This window comes from Pomacea canaliculata, linkage group LG12 (genome assembly GCF_003073045.1).
Source record: "Pomacea canaliculata isolate SZHN2017 linkage group LG12, ASM307304v1, whole genome shotgun sequence".
Classification (NCBI taxonomy): Eukaryota; Metazoa; Mollusca; class Gastropoda; order Architaenioglossa; family Ampullariidae; genus Pomacea; species Pomacea canaliculata.
In genome coordinates this window covers 9,936,899-9,959,406 of record NC_037601.1, presented here as the reverse complement: position 1 = coordinate 9,959,406, position 22,508 = coordinate 9,936,899, and the positions used below count along the sequence as shown (strand labels likewise).

Below are 22,508 nucleotides of genomic sequence, written 5' to 3'. Positions count from 1 at the left end.
TACCAGTTAAGGTATATGCTTCCCTTTTTTTATTACATTCTCCACATTTATGAGCAAATAAAATTTTGATGGAATATGAAAGAAAGCCAGGAGGATGAGAAAGTGTTGCATTGACAGTAGGAATAGACTGATCTTGTCTTTACAGCAGCAGGTCTTCGTGTGTGAATCATGGACAGTTGTGAATGTGAAGGTGGGAATATACAGATCCCATCCTTACAATAATCCATATGTGTTGGGGCAGCAGTTCTCAGTATGAATGTGAAAATGTATAAACGGGAATTTGTGGTGGTCGTGAGGTACTTAGCAGACATCAGAGGTGGTCTGTGTCACTTGGTAGTATTGTAACAATAGAGTGAGTATCATATGTGTTTGAAGTTGGAAGAGTGATATTTGGTTTTGGACTTGAAAGGGTATTAACAAAGGGTTTGATGGAAGGAATTTCACTGTAGACAAGGAATCAGAAATGTAGAACACAAATTTTGTATTTGAACTCCCTATCCATGTGTTATCTTCCTATAGTCCAACTGACACATGTACCACAAGACTGCAGCATGTATCAGTGTTATTAAGACAGTGACTTCAAATTTACCAGTGTTATTTAGTCAGTAGTCTCACATGTATTAGTGCTATTTAGTGTTATGTTGGCATTATTTAGTGTTATGTGTATTAGTGCTGTTTGGTATTACCACGTGTATTAGTGTTGCTTGGATAAGGTGGATGGTTTGCGATCAGTGACCTCCTTTGTTCACGTGGTCCGTTTGTCTGTTGCTTGTGGTGCTGACCTCGTGACCCGCTAGGGCAAGCCGCAGCATCTAGCTGGACCGCCGCCTTCCCATCTGTATTCTGCTGGAGGTTGGGCTGATACTGACAGGCCACAGAAAGCGGGCTGACCGCACGCCACCTGTCGGTACAAGGAGAGGAGCACTGACCCGGTGACCCGTGGTCCAGGTCGAAAGCAGCTTCAGAGAGCACTGGCAACATGTTGGACGTCAAGTGTGGAGATGACGACAGCAGAAAACGTTGGCCTTTGGTGGACCTGAAGCTTATTGCTTTAGCAGCGTCGTCAGTAACATGTACTTCAGGCAACTCGTTTATTTTGCTGGTTAGAGAAGTAATGGTGCCATTAGCAAGACGGCTCGTTTTGTGTTGCACAGAGTTGTTGGCACTACCTACGACACTTTTGGTTGTCGGTCATTTTGAGGTTACACTCACCACCCTTGCGTGTGGTGTTCTCTGCTCCCGCTTGATGTTCAGTAACGGTTGACCTTGTGTGCACGATGGCGTAACGGAGTCAAGGAGAGCTCGGGCGGGATGAGCAAGGCTTCTGGGATCAGTGGCTTGTCGTGGCCCAGTATCCTAGTATTGTTTTCTCTTAGTTTGATCTACCCTAATTGTCCTTATACTTTTTAAGCGCATTTTCTATAAGACATTTTGATAACACTTGTACGCGCAGGCACGAATAAGAAAAAAAAAAAAGAAAAAATAGCTCAAGTCTCTTAGGACTTACGCAGAATTTGCTATTCTGGCAAAAGAAAGCCGACACGTAAAAGAAAGAAAAAAAATCACGCCTACAACGTGAACCGTTTATTAGGGAAGGGGGTCGCTAAATTGGCAGTTTCCTTAAAGTCTGCTTGTAAATGACAGTAACGTCATGGGCAGGTGGCATTTGTGTACAATGTGACGATTATACTGCTGATATTCGGGAAGTGGAACGTGGGTATGTAGACTGCAGAACGGGACTGTGGAGACAGAGGGTGTAGAGCGTGGCTGTGGAGACAGTGGATGTAGAATGTGGCTGTGTAGACTGTAGAAGGGGCTGTGAAGACCATGGGTTTGAAATGTTGCTGTGGAGACGGTGTAGAACGTGGCTGTGGAGAATTCTACATGGCTTTGGAGACAGTGGGTGTAGAGAAGAGAACAGGACGGGGTGCGGTAGGAAGTAACAGTTAATGGACCGCTCATCGAGTAAAGGACGGCAGACGACAAAGGATGAGAATAGTACACAAGCTGAGAGTGCTAAGAATGCAAGTATTAAGGGTAGTGTGATGAATTCCAGGCTGTGGTGACAAGGGGGCACTGCCTGTTCACACAACTTGTCTCTGGGAGCCGCCGCATGCGCCCTTCGTTTGCCTACCCTCCAGTTTCCTGCCCAGCAGCGAAAGTAGACGGCACGGGAGATAATCCGTACAACGCTATTGCCTCCCCTTCTCACTTTCGCTTCTCGTGCTCCGGTCATTAGCAGCAGTGAAAACAAAAGCCAAGCTGATCAGCCAGTGGCATTAGTCACGGGTCACAGGTGTCCCTCCTTGCTACCCCCTTCCCCCTCCCCCGTCCTCTCGCCCTTCGCTACCCCCTTACCCCGCCGCGCGACCTGCTTGCAAGATGCTCGCAGGAGCCAGTAGTTTCTCCAAGTCTCCAAGGACCTTTCTCGGGGGTGGGGGGTGGGGGATCGGGACCCAGGCCCGCGACAAGAGTGGTCAGATCTAATTTGTCCTCGTCGTCCGCCCCAAGGAAGACTCCGGCACTGACTCATCGCCGCCACATCTGCTGGTGCATTTCCTTCTCCCTCTTTTGGAACCCCACCCTCACTCCCTCACCTCTGTCCTGTAGCTTAATTTTCTTCTTTCCTCTCTCCCCAATTTTGTCTGTCTCAATTTTTTTGAGGGGGGGGGGGAAGCCGGGGCTGGACTGCTTTTTGAGATGGTTAGTGACGACTGTAGTAAAGTGAAAATGTCGCATTGTTCTCTATTGAGTTTCCTCTGGAAACAAGACTACACTAACAGAAATCGGTATCCACTCAATCATCGTCGTCAGAAAAGCTTGCAGGTTTTTCAAGGCCTTAGCTCTGTACCGTTAGATAGAGGTCACAGATTCTGATAAGTAGTGACAAAGAACAATTATGAAGCACATTTCCTCACTGGGCAGCGCTTTACGCTTGAGCACAAGGCAGAGATAAAAAATGGGAAAACGAGGATTTGATTGTCTCGCTGAAGAAAAAGGGCAGCGGACGCTCATATTTGTCAATTCATCTTTGTGTTCCATTTTGACAATCCGACATTTCAGACACAACATCCACATTTCCGTCACTCTAGAAGAGTAAGTGTTGTACGCACGGGCTTGATCAAGTCACCCGGCAATGCCACAATGAGCAATGACCCTGGACTGGCACAATGAACAGTGAGGTCGTGAGGTTCAAGTCACCCAGGACTGGTATAATGAGCAATGACCCAGGACTGACACAGTGAGCAGTGATTCAGTGATTCACAATAAACAGTGATGACATGAGTGTTTGAGTCGCTCAGCAAGCCTCAGGTGTCAGGTTCCTTTCACACTCATGAGCTGGCACGGCCTAAAACCAACCAACCATCGGACCCACGAGGAGATCCTGTACCTCCTTTTCTGTGTATGTCTTGATGGCCTTTTGTGGACGAGAATAATCATGGTGACCTGTGTGGACTAGAACTGACCTGATAGCCTGTGTGGGCAAGAACAATCATGGTGACCTGTTGGGACTAGAACTGTCCAGATGGTAGAATGTTGTAGCCACAGGAACCAGCAGGCGACGCGGACGGTGGGGCGGTGACCAGGAGCAAATTACACTGGTCTGATGCAGATTGGATTGTTTTTGTCGTGGCAACTGTTCACATGGGTCTACATCATCGGTCCTAATGGCACGGCTGGGAAGGGTCAGTAACAAGAGGAGAAGATGAAGTGGGTAACGGTGGATATGTGGCTTGTGCTGAGGGGTCAGATGAAGTGGTGTGACGAACTGAGGGGGTCAGATGTGAAGTGTGACGAAGGTGTCGCAGAGAAGGAGCAAGAAGAAACAGAGAAAGGAGGTGGGAGTAGATTTGCGGCGGACACCTTCAACGGCTTGCACTCTGTTCCCCCTTCCTCTGGCTCTTTCACTTTGCTTTCCTCCTTCTCCCGGGGCGCCTGTAATTACGGCAGATTAGGCCGTTGCGCCTCATTAAGACTTGGGGGTGTCACTGGCGAGCGGCGACTGCAAGTGACAGGAACGGCAGCCTACAGCGATACGCACTTTCAAACTTCACGATCATCAGCCGTAGACTCACGGTCACGTCACCTCACGACCATCAGCCGTAGACTCACGGTCACGTCACCTCACGACCATCAGCCGTAGACTCACGGTCACGTCACATCACGACCATCAGCCGTAGACTCACGGTCACGTCGCCCTTCAGCTATCAGTCCCTTTCACCACCACCTGATCCTCACTGTCACTGTCACACTAAGCATCACACACAAGTCGTTTTATGACCTGCCAACTCTCTGACTCTTCTGCCACTAATTTAACCTGGTCTTGCTTTGAAAAGGAACAACTCCATTAAATGCCTTTTCCACTACCTTCGAGAGTGTGCCTTTCACAGCTGTGCTAATTGACTGAGTGGCCTTACTTATGTTATTTAGTTTATACCAGTGGTGCCCAACCTCTTCTCGGCCGAGGGCCGCACTGGACATGGTATAAAATCACGCGGGCCTGAACACGACGTTATAAATGAAGTTATGTTGTGTCTGGTTAAAATGAGCGGGCTATAGGTTCGGCACCCCTGGTGTAGACTTATAATGTAGCTCCACTCCACCTGGATTCAGCTCTCGTTACAGGGCTGGCTGCCTTGCCGTGGCTCGGCGTAAAGCACTCCTCCCTTAGAGTACATGGAGCTTTGCGGGCAAATGCTGTGGAAGTAACTTGCGGGCCTTCGTTGATGACACGTAAACTTGCTGGCACTAACGGTGATCAGGCGCGGACATTCCCAAGCCAGCATTGCTGAGGTAGCAGCAGCTGTTAACCCGGGTACATCTGGTCTAGCTCGCTTCTGCCGGTCTCATCACACCGTCGTTGATTTTGTTCTGTGTTTTGTAGTCCAGTCATACGGACTTTGTCAAAGAAACTTAACCTTCATTGTTTCGCGGTTCGGTTATGACGACCAGTTCTGTGTCCAGCGTTTCAAGTCTCCGTATAGAAGTGATGACAAGTCTTATGACCATACGCCAAGCGGTGATGTCATGTTGTCGGGAGTGAAGGCGTTGTATCTGGTGTACACGCATGTCTTAAACATTAGTAAATAAGGCAATAGGATGTCATACTCTAGTGAATTGTGTACATTTATGTACACGCCATTAACCGTCGCCTTGTTTGACATTCGGGGTGTGTTGAGCTTGCACTTGATGGTGAAGGGTTGTGGATGTGAGGGCGAAGATGGGTTTAGCAAGATGGCCGTCCGTTATAACTAGGTCTCCTTGATTCCGCTGAATAATCTTTGAGACCGACAAGGGCACTGGGCGTACATCCACCCGAAATGAAGTTGAAAGCTGGGGAGTGGGTTTTTCTGATGCACACCATTCTTCCCTCCTCTCGTCTTTCTCAAAATGGATTTTTTTTAAACAAGCAACAGAAAACTGGATGATTGGCTGGACATAAGAGGATGCCTAGTGTCTGTCTGCATTGGACAAAGTTTGTTGCCCTCATTGAAACGACTTCGCAAATAAGACCTGTCATATTCAAGGTTTCCAGTCCTTGATGACGGTCTCGGCGCCGGGACGACATCCCACCCGAGACAAAAGCTGTTCCCCTGATGAGACTGCGTCTCACTAATGCCACGTCAATCATCCGGGCTCTTCATTTGAGATCCTCCATGCTCGTGCACGTGCAGTTCGCACGCCGACAGCGCGGGCTTGTCACTAATAGGTAGCGGTCGCCGTCGTCCGAGCTTTGCTAGCGCAGGCCCCCTCCCTCGTGTTGGAGGTAGTGGAAGGGGAGGATGGGGACACGACTGGAGTGCCCTCCGGACGGCGGGACGTCGCGGCCGACTACTGTGTGTGACAGGCGCGTGCGGAAAGCCTGCTAGCACAAGAGGGCAGCTCCCACCTTTCACACATGCGTGATGATGGAGAGCGTCCTCCGGCTTTGTCATCATGGAGGAATTCCGAGTGGACCGGCGGACATCTTGACCACATCCTTCCATTTTCACGGGCACCACCGGTCCAATGTCTTGCCCCGTCCCCTCTTCCCTGCTTTTGATCCGCCATAGTGCCGCGGTAGTTGCACATACATTTTCTGTTTGAGGTTGTTGTGCTGCCAAAAAAACATAATGACACGTGACAAAACAGAACTGTGCTGATTCCTGATTTTGTAGCACGAGGCGGTCGTGTACTCAGTGATCTTGGAATATACAGTGAACAACACATTTGTGGTCGACCAGAACTAAGCATTATTCATTTTACACCTTTATAATTTAATTTAATTAACTGCTTGTAAGACTAGGGTCTGTTGCGTACACAAGTAAATTTCTAAGGCAATGTCAGGCTTCCGTTATCTTTCAGATTATGTCTCAGACGATCACCTGGACACTGGTGAGGTGCAGTGACAGTTGTCAGGTGTGCACGGTGCTGGGGCCTGTCCTCAGAGCTGGTCCCGTCAGGTGCGGCACTGAGGCTGCAGGAGTTCGTCTTTCTTTGGTCTGACATTGTCTTGACGTCTGGATATTTTCTGCCCAAGTCATTAAGGCGCTTAAAGTCTGCAGAAGAAATTGTGGCAAACATTCGGCAAACACGATTATTAAACGTTACACCGAGCTGTCAGTCCTATCCTTTTTCTCAGCCATGGAAAGTTCTGAAAATCCCATGACGGTGGACTTAATAAGAAAATCTCACCAACTAGTGCTAACGAGTCGACTGTCACAGGCGGACCACCCGCTGCTGTCCTTGTTGGAGGGTATGATTGTTTGAACCAATCTTAGATGAGATGACAGACTGAAGTAGTAGGTGTCGCTGCTCGGTTAGTCTCAGCGTGTGTCGCTGATGTGCCAGTGTGCATAATACATTGCTGTACCAAACTGTAAATAAAGTTCTTTCGTTCGAATATCTTCGACTGCAAAGACTCAGTTTCTTGGAGAGATTTGCACCGTGCTTCGTCGCTCAATCCCGTATTAACGGGAAACAACTTTCATCTTTACTTTTCCTTGTAACAGGAAGAACAGACTGTAAACGTCATTGATCTGCAAATGTGAGCTGCTTGTGCTTCAGCCATACTGACAGCAAGGACTGTACATAAACCGGAAGTGCTTTACACGATGCTGCTTTTGTGTCTATTTTTCGCGCACCTTATTACATAATGTTCTATTAGTGGACAGGATTGATTAGGTTTGAGAATATGAAGGTGTGGAGTGTTTAATAGGACATGATTGTCTTGACCCACAGGACATGAATCCAGAGGCCATGGTGGTGTTGGTCCTTATCAGAGGATATGGCAGAATGGGTTTAAAACCGACAATGTCAGTTTTATATTTACCTAGCATTATGCATTTTTCTTTGTTGTTTTTTCTTTTGGGGGGTGGGGGGAAGTCGAAGAAGAAGAAGAAGAAGACTGTCCACTCTTACCTATGAAGTCCAAGTATAATCCTATAACCAAAAGTCTAATTAGATAGACAAGTATACAACTATACCAAGCATTATGTTTTTTGCAAAGAACCACGACATTCGAAGTCCTTATTTATAGTTTAATACCATAGCTAACCATTAAAGTTTAAATCCACACAATGGTTTTAAAAAATAAAAGAAAATGATGGACATATCTGCTGGCTGTGCACAAGTGTGTGAAGTACAGTTCCATTGTTTGTGGAAGGCTTACGCCTCGTCTTAGAGTACTCGTTCGTAGTCGGTAATCTTCTTTGCAAACTTTAAATTTGGAGGAGAACAGATATGGTGCACACGATGAAATTGTATGGATTAGCTGATTGTATGTATCGTGGTGTGCAGGTGCATATTGTGTTTGGTGTTTGACGGGATCCGTGTGCACATTGGCCAGTTAGAGTGAGAATATTAATAATAGAGTTTTCAGTTTAGTGGCGATAGTAGCGAACAGCATGGGATTTGGAAAATGACTTGCATACTGTCAACCAAAATCAGAATACATGATAATCCCTGTTAGTCTCTTGTAAGCCAGATACATTAAGATCACGATCACGATCACAGCCATAGCCACACAGACACCCAGGCGACCGGACAGACAAAGCGCACCAAAGTACAGATGCCCATATAAGCGCTGAAGTACAAAAATAGCCAACACATATTGGTAACCGGACTATGGACCTACGGATGTTAAAAAAGAAGAAAAAAAGAAAGCTAACCAACGCAAGTAGACAATGGGACGAAGCTGTACCAGCTGAAGTAGATTGAGTAAGCAGTGAAGTAGCAATAATTAGCCAAGTTGGACAACTGGAGTTGCCACACTTTGCTTTCGTATTGACAATGTTTTCTGCCGTTACGTTGCCATGACTACGTTGTTTTTTGTTTTTTATTTTGTGCTCCACGGGTTGTTGGAACTTATAGGTTTGGGATATTGTGTGATGTGAGGAACTTCTTCCGGTCCGGGCAAAATACCTCCCTGTCTCTATAGCGCAGTTTCATCTTGTGTTCGCTTGTCCGTCTGCTCACGATTACATCCACGGGTGCCGAGTAGAAGGGGGATTTGAGGGGGAGGATTGCAAGGGAGGGGTAAACGGACCAGGAGGGGGATGGATGGAAGGGGAAGATAGCGTGACTCACTGGTTTGCGCTGGGACAATCTCGGGTAGTGTCGCCAAGACCGATGTGGCTGCTGGGGTGTCGTGGCGTGCTGCAAGTAAGATGACACTGAGCCCAAGTACCGTGAAGAGACTGGCGGCAGGGGACGTCACTCAAGCCATTTACTAAATGCACTCTTGTCTCCTCGTCGAGGAGTGTGTGTGTACGCGTGCGTGTGGAAGGAGACCCTGTTGTGCCTGCTCTTTTAGTCTGATGGGTGCTTTGGCTGAATGCAGTTTCGCTGTTGCACATGATCGCTCCCACAAGATGAATTGACTTCCGATGGCGATCGAAAGTGGCCATTGTTCTGTGGCCCCGCTCTCATGTTTGTCTTTCTGTCGCTCCGCTTGCTCAGCAGCAGACGGAACACAGAGCCCTCCCTCCTCCTCTTCCCCATTCACCACGTGTGCATTGTCTTCTTCGTTAGTGCGCTTGTCGCCCCTACAAGCTCGCATGGGTGTTGTCTGCTCTTGACCGATGCTTGTCGAAGGTGTTGGCGACCCCGACTTGATTTGGTGAGTTGGCCTGACATTCAGACTTTCACAAGTAAAACTTAGCGTTCTGTGCTTCCTGTCTCTGTTATAGGTGATGCTATGCTGGTCTCTGCATGGCTCCTTTGCCTTTCATGTGGGTTTCTGGTGGAATTTGAAGGACCGATGAGTTTATGTTGCTGCTTTCTTGTCGATCGTCCTAGGAGTTAGGACGAAGAAATTGCATCTCAGGCAAAAGCTCCTGCCAGTTTCGCGCACCTTGCGATGCTGGTGTAATGATGGATGTGGGCTGTTCCCGTCATCCTAGCGGTGAAAACGGTAAACTCCCGTATCAGGAGAGAGCACTGAAGGTCTTAGCTCTGTGGCATGTCACTTCCGCTATACGTCCCGCTGGTTGCAGCACGCGACGCGCAGAGCCGCTGTCTCCGGGGCAGGTGTAACTACATCCTCCGACACCCGGCGGCACCCGACGGCCTGCCTGTGTTGTGCGACTGCTGTGATTGATGATGCAGCTGAGATCTCGCAACATCCGCTCGTGATGCTCGTGGAAACCGGAGTAGCACTGCATCCAGCGCGGGATGGGCGAAAATAAAGATGCCTAACACTGTCCAGTGCAGGGTGGGCAAAATAAAGAGACGTGACAAAAACCAGCAAACACGTAGAAGTCTGACAATGTGGTTAGTGGGCAATAGTAAAGGGGTTTAACTCTGTCGAAGATAGGGTGAATAGAACTTAAGTTATATGCGCTGAAAACAATGGCCATCTTTTGTGTGTGTGCGCGCGTGTGTTTTATAGCGTGCATTTTGTGTGCAGGGGCACAACAAGCACATGTCGTGGACTGGATGAAGATACTTTCAAGGGTTTCGCTTGTCTTGGGTTCACACTGGCCACTCCGTCCTCCTCCTCTTTCACACATGCGTACTAGCCTGGGAGCCCCTAACCCTTCTGGGCCACGCACACTTGGGCTGAATGCAGGCAGTGCAGCGACCCGTAGGAAGGAATGACTGTCACCTTGTGGTGCCACTGTTCTCCTGGCAGACAGGAAGTGACGGAAGACCCTAGCTTGTGCGCGAGCGGTCTGCAGGAAGAGTTGGCCTGTTTGAACAGACCTTCTGTACTCGTGGTCGGGTGCGCACGTTTGTTGCACCGTCAGCTCAGTGTGCACGCACGGGGTGGGGGGAGAGAAAGGAAGGAAGGGGGTCATGTGACAGGCGAACGCCGGGGGATGGAGCTGGGGTTTGGGGGCGGCGAGAAGATGGTGGCCCGGCCCTGGCTGTGTCATCTCTCAGGGTTTTAATTAACTGGCGGCGGGACAAAAGGCGATGGGCACTGGCGTTACTGCCGCGTCTTGAGGACTGGATGGCAAGCCCTCGCAGCATAGGGCTATGGGTGGCTTGCCCCTGGCGACTCCTCCTGTCCACCATCTCCTCCACTCCCCTGTGTGACGTGCTGCCCCCCATCCCTTTTCCGTTGGCCGACTCGGAGTTCTCCTTCTGTTGTCGGCCTGTTGGTATACTGTTGACTCTTGGAATGAGACCAGAAGAACGGTGTGTTAGCACTCGTGGTCGCGGCCATCATCTTTGCTAGACTTTCCCTATTGTTGGTAACACCACGCATGTCGGCCTTGATGCTCATGCTGACGATGAACAGTGGTGCTGCGGTTGTAGGTCACGACTTAGGGCCAAGCAGACGTTACATTCAGGGCTTGGAGCAGTCATGTCCAACACATCTCGTATACATATCGAACATTTAGCAAGACTGGTCACCCTGCAGAGAGACTTTACTCAGTCCTACACTTTCAGTTGTTTAAATGTTCTCCAATAGTGAAGTGTTGGTGTCACAAAAGGCTTTAATTACCACAGTATGAGACCAAAATGTCAAAGACGGTTGGACCACCAGCCGAAGAAAACTATTTTACAAAATTTAATTAAAAACCCCAAACAAAATAAAATAAAAAACTGTGTGATGGCAAAGTTATTCAGATTTTTATGTATTTTTGGGGGGACGGGGGCATTTTATTTCACTTGTTGTTTTGTGTTTATTTTCGGAGGAGGATAGAATAGAATAATTAATTGTTAGCTATCAATGTGGGCTTGTGTGAAATATCAGTAGAGAAGGAAGTGACTGTGTAGCACACTACTTGGAATAGTTAAATGTTCACAAAAATGTTGGTAAAAAAAACAAAGGCTTGGATGTTACAGTTACTTCCAGTCTGAGATAACATGTCAAACTGTTAGTTATTTCACTTTACCAAAGGGAACGTCCATATTCTACGCTGGAATTCCAGACTACTACACATGTGTCAGAGGTTCATGGTTTAATAATGAACGTGCATCTTTTTCCTGAAAGTATGTGGTTGCTTGAATAATTATAGCATGGAGTACAGATACTGTTTACTCACAACATGTACATGTATCAGTTTCTTGAGCTTTCATGGCATTTGAATGAGGCCAACATAGTCAAGTGAGAAGGAAATAGTGTGATGCCAAACAAAGTTTCAAGGATTTTTTTTCCAGGACATAGAGATGAATCTGAAAGTTTAACGCATAACAAAGAGAGCTTGTGGTATCCACTAACTAGGTTACCGCTGCAGCTTGTTACCCTATAGCAGGGGAACCCAGACATATATATAGCAGACTGGCTTAATGTTTTTCATGTTTAAATAATGTTTAAATAATAAGTCTTTAAATAAGACAACAAAAGTTAATAGTCAGTAAATTTGAGTAAGTCAGGGATACTATTTTAAGGATATGTAAATCAATAAGACCACAGCACGTTATTCTAAATAAATTTGTGGATTTTATTAAACATTTCGAACGTTCACTATGAACTGGTTGCAGTGGCTAACGCACCGTCGCGCATTGTGATCGTCAGTTAGAGGCCTCGCTAGGGGAGAGAACTTAACGCGAGAGGCGCTGATTACCGTGCAGAGTTACGTCAGGTGGTAACATCCTGTCTCAGCTCCTTGCTGTGTGCAGCTCCCCAGCGACTACAGTGCTAAGCAAAAGTAAACAAACGGAGGAGACAGCGGACACTGGATTGTCGCACGCGGCTCGTGGAACCGTGGTGTCATCTCTGTCTCCTGGCTCTTGTGGGGGTTAGGTAGGCATCGTGACAAATAGCTTCATTCTCCTAACCTGCCATCAGTCCTACTGATCACATAAACCCAAACGACTACTTATAATTTTCTAGTATTTAAGATAACTGCACTCTTGGTGACACCTCTAGGATCAGTGTAGCTTTGTCCCCTGTCCTAATCCTTACCCATGGCCATCTTCACTCTTTTAGTGAAACATGCGATAGTAATAGTGACACGGAGGTGGCTTTAAGTGAAGCATAGGAGAGACAGTGACGGAGCTGGCTGTTAAGTAAAGTGCATGATAGTGACAGAGGTGGCTTTTAGTGAAGCATACGATAGACAGTGACAGAGGTGACGTCTCGTGGTCTAACCAACAAAACCGGGTGTCCGAGAAGATGGCGTCAAATGGACAGGATCAAGGTCCGGATGCTTGGGTGTAGTTTTTAATTTTGAGCTTTTGCGAGTGATATTGCGGGTCTTTCTCTCTCTGTGTGAGTGATTCGCTGCGACAAGGGATGCGCAGTCAAGTAGGATAGAAACCTGATGGATGGGGTCTGGGACAAGTGTGATAAATTCCGGCTCTGGGCTCGTCAAGCGAAATGAAGCTGGGTGCAGAGGGGGTGGACTAGAGGTGGCGGGGGCGACCAAATAAAAGCTTTGGCTTGCCTGTCGTGCCCGGGGAGCCAGATAACCCCCCACCCCACCCTCCCGCACGTGGGGGAGCCGGGCAGCGAGGGGCTGTCCATTAGCGCCTACACAGCACCATAGCACCCTTATTGTTTTCTCGCCCCATTGTCCGGCCCCCTTATCCCCCCCTTCCCGAACTGTCCGAAGCCCGGCCCTGCCTTGTGATTTACTGTAACGGGCCGGGAGGGAGGTGAGGGGGATATTAAGTTGTCGCGCCCCACTCCCGGGGATGCTGCTTGCCCATTGTGCTGTCGTCATGTGATGCGCAAGAGAGGTGGGGGCTGGAGGGAGGCAGAGATTGAGGAGGAAGTGAGGCACTAGTTTGTTTCTTTTTTCAAAGTTTGTGTAGGGAAATGAAGATCCCTAGCTTTTCCTCTGCGTCATCCAGTCATTCACCCGTGCACCGTCCACATAACCCCCTTCTGCCTCTCCAGCTCTGCAAGGAAAACTCCTCCCTCTCTCCATTCTCCCGCCCTCGCGAATGAAAAAGATGTTTAAAACACTCTTACCTCATAGGCTGAAATACAGTCATAAATATAGATAGACTTTTATATTACATCGGCGTACGTTTTTGAAACTTCGCCTGTTGCTGGCTTTATCAAACACGACTCGGTGTTTCTTAACCCTGCCCTTTAATTGCTAGAGATGCTATTGTTGCGTAACCTTCACATGAATTTAGTAAATACTTGTACCGCAAGTGCTTTTTACATTTTATGACCGTATATTTTGATTTCTATTATTGCTGACGCCACTTTTGGGGCAAAGACATTTGGATAAATTGTTCCCAACTCTCTCTCAGCTGTTTCGGAGAAAGTGATATAAACTAACCTGAGTATTGACTCTGAACAGATATAGTCCAGTGTAAAATCGTGTATTGTGTATTCAGCACTTGTAAAATCCTCGGGACACATAGTACTTATCTATGGCAAAGCAGATTCACCTTTCAGAGCCCACTGCCGAGTCTCCTCTCACCTGTCTGATGCTGTTTGACATCTTGACTTTAGGATGCTACTGACAGTACCGATGTCTGTGCTTACCTGATTGGTGCTGTTTGATGTCTTGACATCGGGATACTAACGACAATACTGATGTTGGTACTCACAGGATGGGGTGACATTCTAGTGGTGCTGAACAAATACCTACCCTTGGTTGTCCTTCGTTTTCGAAGAAGATAAGAATTGTTAATTCATTTGTGCTTGTGACCTCTCAGGTATTTCCGCAGTCTCAGTGTGGAAGCGCAAAGTCTGGAACAGGTAAGGCACTGGAACCCCGCCTGGCCTGATGTCTACGCCATTGGCTTCAGTCGCTGGCTGCAGCTTCTAGTTCTTTCAGCTTGATGCACATCTAGAGCTTCTCCTTTGAGATGTCTTTGTAGCGTTCGCAGGGGCAACCTTGTTTTGCTTGCCATCCTCTAAGTCGCTGTACAGCAGTTGGCGGAGAATGCGGTGGCCTTCCATCTGATGACATGACCCGCCCAACGGAGTTGATGGTTGTACAGTATGCCCTCTCCAGGACTTCTAGGTTGGTAACTCTGTCCTGTTGTCGAATGCTAAGAGTGGAGCGAAGGGATCGCACAGAATGCAAGTCTCACAACCGTAGATGAGGAAAGCAAGGGCACCGGCTAAGTATACTCGTAGTTTTGTGGAAAGTTTGATGTGCTGGTTCAGTTCCTTATTCTGCGGTGTCCCCAGTGCCTGGCCCGCCCTGCTGACCCTGGAGATCATCTCCTTATCCAGCGATCCATCACTCGGCGTGTTTGAGCAATGTGTCATCGATGTTGATGAAGTTATTTAAAGTGGTAGAGCCGTTGCACGGGGACATTTTCACTCTCTCGGTTGTGGTGACCTTGACCCAGGGAAATGGAAAACCGTTACGCGTGGAGGCATCTTCTGCTGCAGTAGATCACAAGGACTTTCGCTGGAACCGCCATCGTGGCCGTTGAACCTTTCTGTGAGTCTCTCTCTCTGCCCCTCTCCCCCATGAACATTCGCATGCGTGGGGTCGACAAGCCCGATGGCTACTCTCGTCAGGAATCTCACCGGCCTGTCCACGCCGTGTCCCGGATTGTATGGCCGCTGTTCCGTGCAAACAAGTGCAAGGAGCCACTGATGAGAGGTGGGGTCAGGTGAGGACCACTTACGGTCAGGTTCTGATAAGCACAAGCTCCAACACTGTCTCACCCTTAGAGAAATACGATGTTGCTGACAGCACTGGTGTGGGTGTTGAGATTATAGTTGACAGCTCCGGTAGTAGTTCTCAGACGAAGACGGCGGTAAACAGTTTGGTGAAGGCATTCAGTAAGATCATAATAATACTTGTGGAGTTTCTCAGACTGATGGTGACGATACTGGTAATGGTGCTCAAAGAAAATGGTAGCAACAGTTCTGGTAGTGTCTTAACATTAGGAGATGGTGTGAGTGTTGACGTTGCTAGCGCTCATAGTAACAGGGAAGGACGGAGCAATAGCCCTCCTCACCTCCTCTTTTCCTCTATCCACTCCCAGTTTAGGGACGACTGGTAACCGTGGTAAGCAAGTACGATTTATTGACTCAGAAATAGACCTTGCGACTAAACAGTAGTACATGTTGCCACCCGTCTCCTGTCAGTTGTCATTTAGCCTTAGCTTCCCTACTTCAAAGAGGAACATGAGATGTCTGTGACACCGAGCTGATTTTTGACTTGAATATACCATTTGTTACGCCGTGAAGTGTTATTGCTGTTTTTGGTCTGTCAGAATTATTGTCTTTGGTCTGTCAGAATTACTGTTTTGGTCTGTCAGAACAGTCTTCTGTCTTGTGTCATCTGTCAGAATTACTGCTTTGGCCGTCTGTCAGAACAGTATACTGTCTTGGGTCATCTGTCAGAATTACTGCTTTGGCCGTCTGTCAGAACAGTATACTGTCTTGGGTCATCTGTCAGAATTACTGTTTTGCTTGGTGAGAATACTCTTTGCCTTGGTCCGGGGTCAGAGAGACGCAGCGTGTGTGTTGGCTCCATCACACAGACAAGGCGGTGTTTCTAGAGAAAGGGGTTGGGGGGAGGGGGTCCGGTGTGAAGCTGGGAGTTGCCGGCGAGGGGTCTATTGTTGGCAGAATTATATCTAAACGATCGTCCGCCTCCCAGAGAGTGAGTGAACCTAGAGAGTGAGCTGCACTCACTCCGTCTATGTCCCCTTCTCGCTCCGTGCCACGAGGCCTCCAACAATAGCTCATTTGCATATTTGTTTTGGGGGCTCTCAATCGGGAAGATGGAGAGGCCTGGAGCCCGAGGGTTAGGGGCAAATGAGTTTGGTGTGGCGAGCTTGAGCTCTGGCTGACGGCTTCTTAAAGTTCCCATCGATTTTGAGTTTTGGAGCTGCCCCTCGCCATCCTGGTGTTGTGTGGACACTGTGTGATTGTGTGGCGAGCGCGTGAAGGTGGGGCTGAGATGGGATGACAGTGAGGGACACTCAAGTCGCTGGGATGGCCAGTGAGTCCACAGCGTGCCGCGCCACGTCAACAAACGGCAGTATGTTGTTGTCATCCTCTTTCTCAGGCAGACTGCTTGCAGCCCGCTCATCATTTCGCTCTGGTTTCTCTTCCACCACCTCCGTCATTTCGTCCTCCATGTCAGCCTTGCTCCCAATGTTTTGTTTTTGGAGTTTATGTCGAATTCTCTCGTTTGATTTCTGGTGTCTTCTTAACTAAACATGTCATGTAAGTTTAGCGAATATAAGGCTAGTTACCTGTTAGATGTTTACTGTCTTGTCATCACATGTTCCATTAGATGTGTGCGTCCCGTGCATGTCTAGACTGATGTGTCAGGATGTTGTCCACGTGTCCTGTATGGCAGTGCTGCACACGAGGGTGCATTAGACAAGTGGTGGTCGGATGAGTGTGTAACATCTCCAGCAGCGGCAGTAGCTGTGAGTTCCTGAAGCTGTCCACCTAGCCTCCCTCTCACCTGTGGAGCCTGGTCCTGATTGGGCGCCAGGAGCAGGTGACCACTGGCGCCGCATGTTGGGTGACCTGTCCTTTCACCAAGGCAGCTGACTGTTGCACGGGCCACGGGTGGTCTTTATGGGGACAGATGGAGCTGAAAATATAATATCGTGTTTGGGGCTTTATGTAATTTTATACGAAAAAATATTTATATGGTAATGATTTGACATTTTCAATCAATCGCAGCATACATGTACAGTTGTAAGCACGTGAGATTATGGTGTCTAATGTCTGGGGTGGGGTAAAGTGGGAGGGGGTCTGTGTTACGTGTGGCCAGAGCATTTCTCTTGGATCTTAGCGACTAGATGGCAGGCCGCCTGCTGTAGCGTATAGGTTCGTTCACTTCACTGTGTAGCAGAAACATACTGTAGCTAGTGGTTAGCGCACTCCGCCTTTTTAACTTAAACTTAACGATCTTAAGATCAACATTTAAATAAATGAACGTTGATGTATAGATGTTTGAAGTCATGGTTCCTAGAATGAAAGCAGACTGGTAGAGTTCCTTACTTCGACCTTTCTTAATTACGACATAATTTTCACGAATTGTAGAGAGTCTTAACGGGGAAGTTTTACTGTGCTTTTGACCCTAACTGTACATTTGCTGTCTATGGTGCGTGCAGCGTCTGTGGTGATGAGGTTCCTGTGGTGTGACGGACGACGAGGTGGCGGTTGTTGGGGTGACCAGCATGCACATGCACACGGGTGTAATTGCGTGCTTGCAGTGGCCACCAGAGGACTGGCTACAGGGATGATACTGTTGAACGAGAAGAGAAAGACGATGACCTCATCGTTCAGTTGGCCACATCATTACCAACGTCACCAATGTCCTGCTTCGCGTCTTGCACCACGCCCACTCACCTCTATACCTCCCTGCCAGACCACTTCCCTCCTCCTGTCGTTCGTGTCCTTTGCTGTCCTTCCTCTCCCCCTTCCCCCCTTTTTTTTTCTTGTGCGGATCTCCCGCGTGGTTTTGACCTGCGCCATTTCCTTTTTCCTCGTCGGAGAATCGTGCGGCATCGTCTTTGTCTGAGCTGGGGAGTGGTGGGGGCGATGTTGGTGGTGGTGGAGATGCGGCCAGATTAAACAGGCGGCGTGCATCCCCTTGTCCCTCCCCCATGTCTTGGATCAGAGGCCGTCATCATTCAGACAATGATTAATACCAGCGGGCCACCGGGCCGCCGGGCCATCTGGCCCCGACCTTGTCTCGTGATAGCATTTTGCTACACGTCCCACTCCCATCCGCCACTGCGTTTTACCACATGTCTCTCCTCCCTTTGCACACCCGTCACAGCATTTTGTTACACGACCCCTTTATACCCGTCACAGGGGTTTGTGTTTGTTACACGGACCCCTATTACCCGTCACAGGGGTTGGTTGCACGATCCCTTTATATCTGTCACAGCTGTTTTGCTTTATCTCCCGCTGTCCACAGCTTGATACTATGTATACTTGATACAACTGTTTGCTGCATGTACGGCCGTAGGGACCTCCCTCTCAAACTCCCCCAGGGCACAGGTTGCCGACCTGTAGGTGCGGCCTCTAAAGCTGTCGGGTTATAACTACATCCCACCCGTAGCGCACCTTTCTGTTGTCCGTTTTGCGAACTGAAGGTACTGTGTGGAGAACTGAAGCAAGGAGGAGACCAGTTAACCAAGTCTTTGGCCCTCACAGTGTGTGGATGTCAAACTGTCACGAGACATTGCTGTCTCTGGCAGTGTCTGGATCACGTGACATTGAGGATCGAGAGTAGTCCGTTACAGACACACTAATCACTACGAAGTGTGACATCAGGTCGTTGAGAAAGTCTGCAGTTGGGCTTACTTGTTGGAAGATCAGTTAATGTGCTACATGTGGCGAGTACCGTTTGCTGTGTGTCTCAGCGCTTGTAACAAGTGGGTGTGTCGGTCGAGAGCTGAGTGTCCACGTCACGCTCTTGTCAAGTGCTTCAGTCTCACGTGAGCGGTGAGTGGACAGTGTAAGTGGTCAAAGGGTTAGAGGAAATCGATATCAAGATTGTAGAACCTTGCTGTGGCAACCCTACCCAGGGTAGGCCGACTCCTCTTGAAAGTTTGAGATGCAGCGTGACGCTTTGACCACGCGACGGTAACTCACTAAGCACGGCTAGTAAGTCTGTAGATACTTGCGTGAGTTGTGAGTGTGAGTGTGTGAGGTGCCAGACAGACAACCACTCGGTCTGAACAATGAATGACGACAGTGCAGCGTCCACAAAGTTGAAGTCCACAAAGTTGAAGCCATGATTGTAACGAAGATGTATGCGACATGCATGTGGAGGAGTCTTTTTACGTGTGCTAGTTTTGCTTCGTTCTAAAATAATCTTTAAAATTATTTTTTTTCCATTTATTTTTACTAACAAAGATAGACACCCGGTGTTGCTTGGACCTGTCGTCTGCTCATCCTCTTTTCTTTGGTAATTTTCTGTCGGTTTTCCTGTAATGTTGTCATGGCTGGACCTAGCACGTGGTTTAATAGTCACGTTCTGCATGACTGATAGCAGCAACTCGTTATAAGAGGTAAGGGGAAAGGGGTACCCTGTAAAATGACGTAGTTGTCAGTGACCCGAAACTATGAAATGACGGGGGTGTCACTGAGGTCAGAATAGTTGACAACTCCATGCTTGGTGTTCATTGTCACCTGCACCCAGCAGCAAGCTAAACATACAAATAACGATTGTCCGAAGCGTACTTAATCAAATTACACAACTTGCGTAGTCATGACTACCCTGCAGAATTTGGTTAAAGTCAGTCTAACATAGATTTGCAGAGCCCTTGGCCAAAACCATTTTCAAAACTGTCATCAAGACCACCACAGGCAAAGAATAAAAGTGCAATTAAAGTAAACTTGAAATAAAAACTAAAACAAAACGAAAAACAAAATATGTAGTTACATAAAATTAAACTTTTTGATAGATACAGCCGTTTATTTAATTTAGCCCTGCAATGGTAAAAATTTCAAGAAATTAAAACAAGGGCGGTAACAGTCATTTTCCTCTGTTTATTGACCAGTGCACGCTGTAACCATCTTGTGTCGCAGATTCAACTTCAACTACAAGTAGCCGCCTCCATCCGGTCATCTCCATTCATCAGCAGACACTATCGTCGTCATCACGGTCATCATCTTGTGTCTGACCTCAGGTTTCATCGTCAACACAGCCATCGCCGGTCTGCTCGCCTCGCAGCTCTTGTACAGCGTGTGTTCAGCGCTCATCTTCCCGGAAGTCGGGATCAAGGGTCACTGTGCACGGATTCCATGTGTCAGTTTTTAAGATGATGTTCGCGTCTTCATGTTACAATAAATCAGTGAAACTTTTTACAGTAAACTAACTAGTAGTGTTGTACTTTTAGTACGGTAAACTGACTAGCAGTGTTGTACTTTTAAAATAAATTAGTTCTCCACCGTGTTTTGTTTCCATTCTAGGTCACGAGCCACGCGTCACAACGGAGTAGTGTATTTTGTGCAATGCGTGCGTGCGTGGTGTGTGAGGCGAGTTACCTTTGTTTACCTTACATTAACACATATGTCAACAGTCCGACTGAGTGATACTGTGAGAAGTGGGCTGTCTTTTGACCGAGTAATTTCCCCCACCCTTTTGTGAAGCTGTCGCCATCTTGTGATTACCTTGTACGTGCGAGCATCAAACAGTTCTAGACCAGCTCCTTGCTCAAGAAGTCAGTGACGTGCGGTGGTTGAAGGCAGGAACTGGTGCTCGCAGAACTGCGTCTCCTGTACGGTGAAAAGTACTGTGGTAGAGGGGTGGACACGAGTGTGACCTGCTCTGGAAAAACTAGGGTGGCGTCCTGAGGTCGTGGGGAGGAGACGGGGGGTGGGGGAAGACTGGCAAACAAAGACAGGGATGTGTGCCACGTCAGAGGGGGAGAGAACCGCGAGACAAGGGAGACAGGTCTGAGAGTAGCTGTCTTAGCCCCAGGGCAGAAGCCGAGGACACGGGGCCCCAGCAGGGTGCGCTTCTTCTCCGGCTGTCTTTGTCTTGCCCCGCTCCACACACAGGCTTGCTCGCTGCGCTGACTTCTGCAGAGAAACCATCGTTACTTTAGGGTGGGGAAGGGGGAGATAACGTTCACCTAAGACACTTCGTCTCCCCCACCACCCCACTCTATAACCCCTCTAATACCATTCTAATATGGGACTGCTTCAAAGATGACGTCAGCCTAGTACTTGTTAAAGCCGATTGTTGCGATTTGGCCTTCAGGCTGGTGTGACCACGTGGACGTCCTCACCATCCTGGAAGAAGACTATGGGACGCCAGTAGCGGTACTTGTAAGACTGCGTCCCCGCCTGGCGGTGACAGGCTATACCATCGAGGAACGAACATCAATTTAGCTTGATTAAAATGGAAGCTTTGCGAAAGTTGGGTAATGCTGCGTGAAACTTTCAGCTGGAGAGTGGAAATTTGTTATGATTGGTTGGTCGGCACGTCCCGTCTGATCACGTGACGAAGCGGAAGCCATACAGACGTCAAGGCAGATGCGGAAATGAGAGAGGAAAGTCGTGCAGCGAGAAGAAGCCAACGGATTAGGAGCTACGACACATTGTTGTGTTATCCTTTGCTTCGGGCGAAAGATCGGTAAACAAGAGTCTGTCTCTGTGTGTGGGTGTGCTCGTCTCTAGCTGTTCAAAGACAAACATCATGTCGGTATCATGTAAAATAAGATGCTATCAAAGCTTAACAAAGAATTCTGTTGCGACAGTGTTGATGAAGTGAAGACTCGCCCCACCCGAGAGTTGTCGCGATATTTAATGCGACGCCTTGAACTTCTTGCTGACGATAAGGTCTGAAACCGTAGCAATTACTCGGTGGGGAAAAGGTAAGAAAAACGGAAACGATTGTATTGAAAGAAAATATTCAAGAGGTAGGTGTAACGACGACGGCATCGACGCGAGAAACACCAGGTAGCGCCATCAAATATTGACACAGACGACCCACGGGCTGACAGCAGGCACAGAGGCAGTCGTCCGCGTCGCTCACAATGCTCGGACGCAGATGGCAGAGGATGCACAAATATTTTGATGACGTAGGAAACGAGAAATCGTTTGAAGAAGTAACTGCTTATATTTGTAACACCCAGTAACATTTTATATACAGGTGCTTGGTCTGGTCTGGTCAAGTCGATGAAGTACCCAAGACTGAAACTTGTGGAGGCTAATAAACTAATGAAGCAGCTGACGTAGCGGAAGGAGAAAACCGGTTACAAGGTGAAGGTCTCAAATAAAGCAAGAGATGAGTTATTACTGGTGCTGATAAGGAAACCGCCATGTTTGTACACATGCTGTATAGAATACTAACAACAACACAGCCTCCTACACTGTGGTCGGGTGCCAAGGTACGACTGTGTGTGTGTGTGCGCGTTTGTGTGCAACTCTTCGGTCAGGCGACAGATATCATTATTATCATTTAGTGCTGTTTGTTGTTTTTTTGTTTTTTTGTTTTTCCTTTTTTCAACTCAGGGAGGGGCAATGTTTTTGTGGAAAACAGTCGAGAGACGTCAACGAGCTAAATTATCTATTATCTTGGGCGTTAGTCTGCAATTCGCTAGTTACTGCGTACGCGGGAAATACAAGATGGTAACAAGGCTAAATTGTTACAACTTAAGTCTAGCTATCGATACCGGTAGTCATCTCAAAAAGAAAGTTTCCGAATTTAGCAGAT

At 48.0% G+C, this 22,508-nt stretch overlaps 1 protein-coding gene across 1 annotated transcript in view; it reads left to right on the top strand.

Annotated features, from left to right (window-relative positions):
* The window catches only part of LOC112576915 (cleavage and polyadenylation specificity factor subunit 5-like), a 28,274-nt gene extending 8,034 nt beyond the window's left edge, over positions 1 to 20,240 (top strand). The window contains exon 7 of the mRNA XM_025259781.1: positions 19,874 to 20,240. Within this exon, the coding sequence (XP_025115566.1) occupies positions 19,874 to 19,895 (22 nt within the window). The 3' untranslated portion in view covers positions 19,896 to 20,240. The remainder of the gene's footprint in view (positions 1 to 19,873) is intronic.
* The last annotated feature ends 2,268 nt before the right edge of the window (positions 20,241 to 22,508 follow it).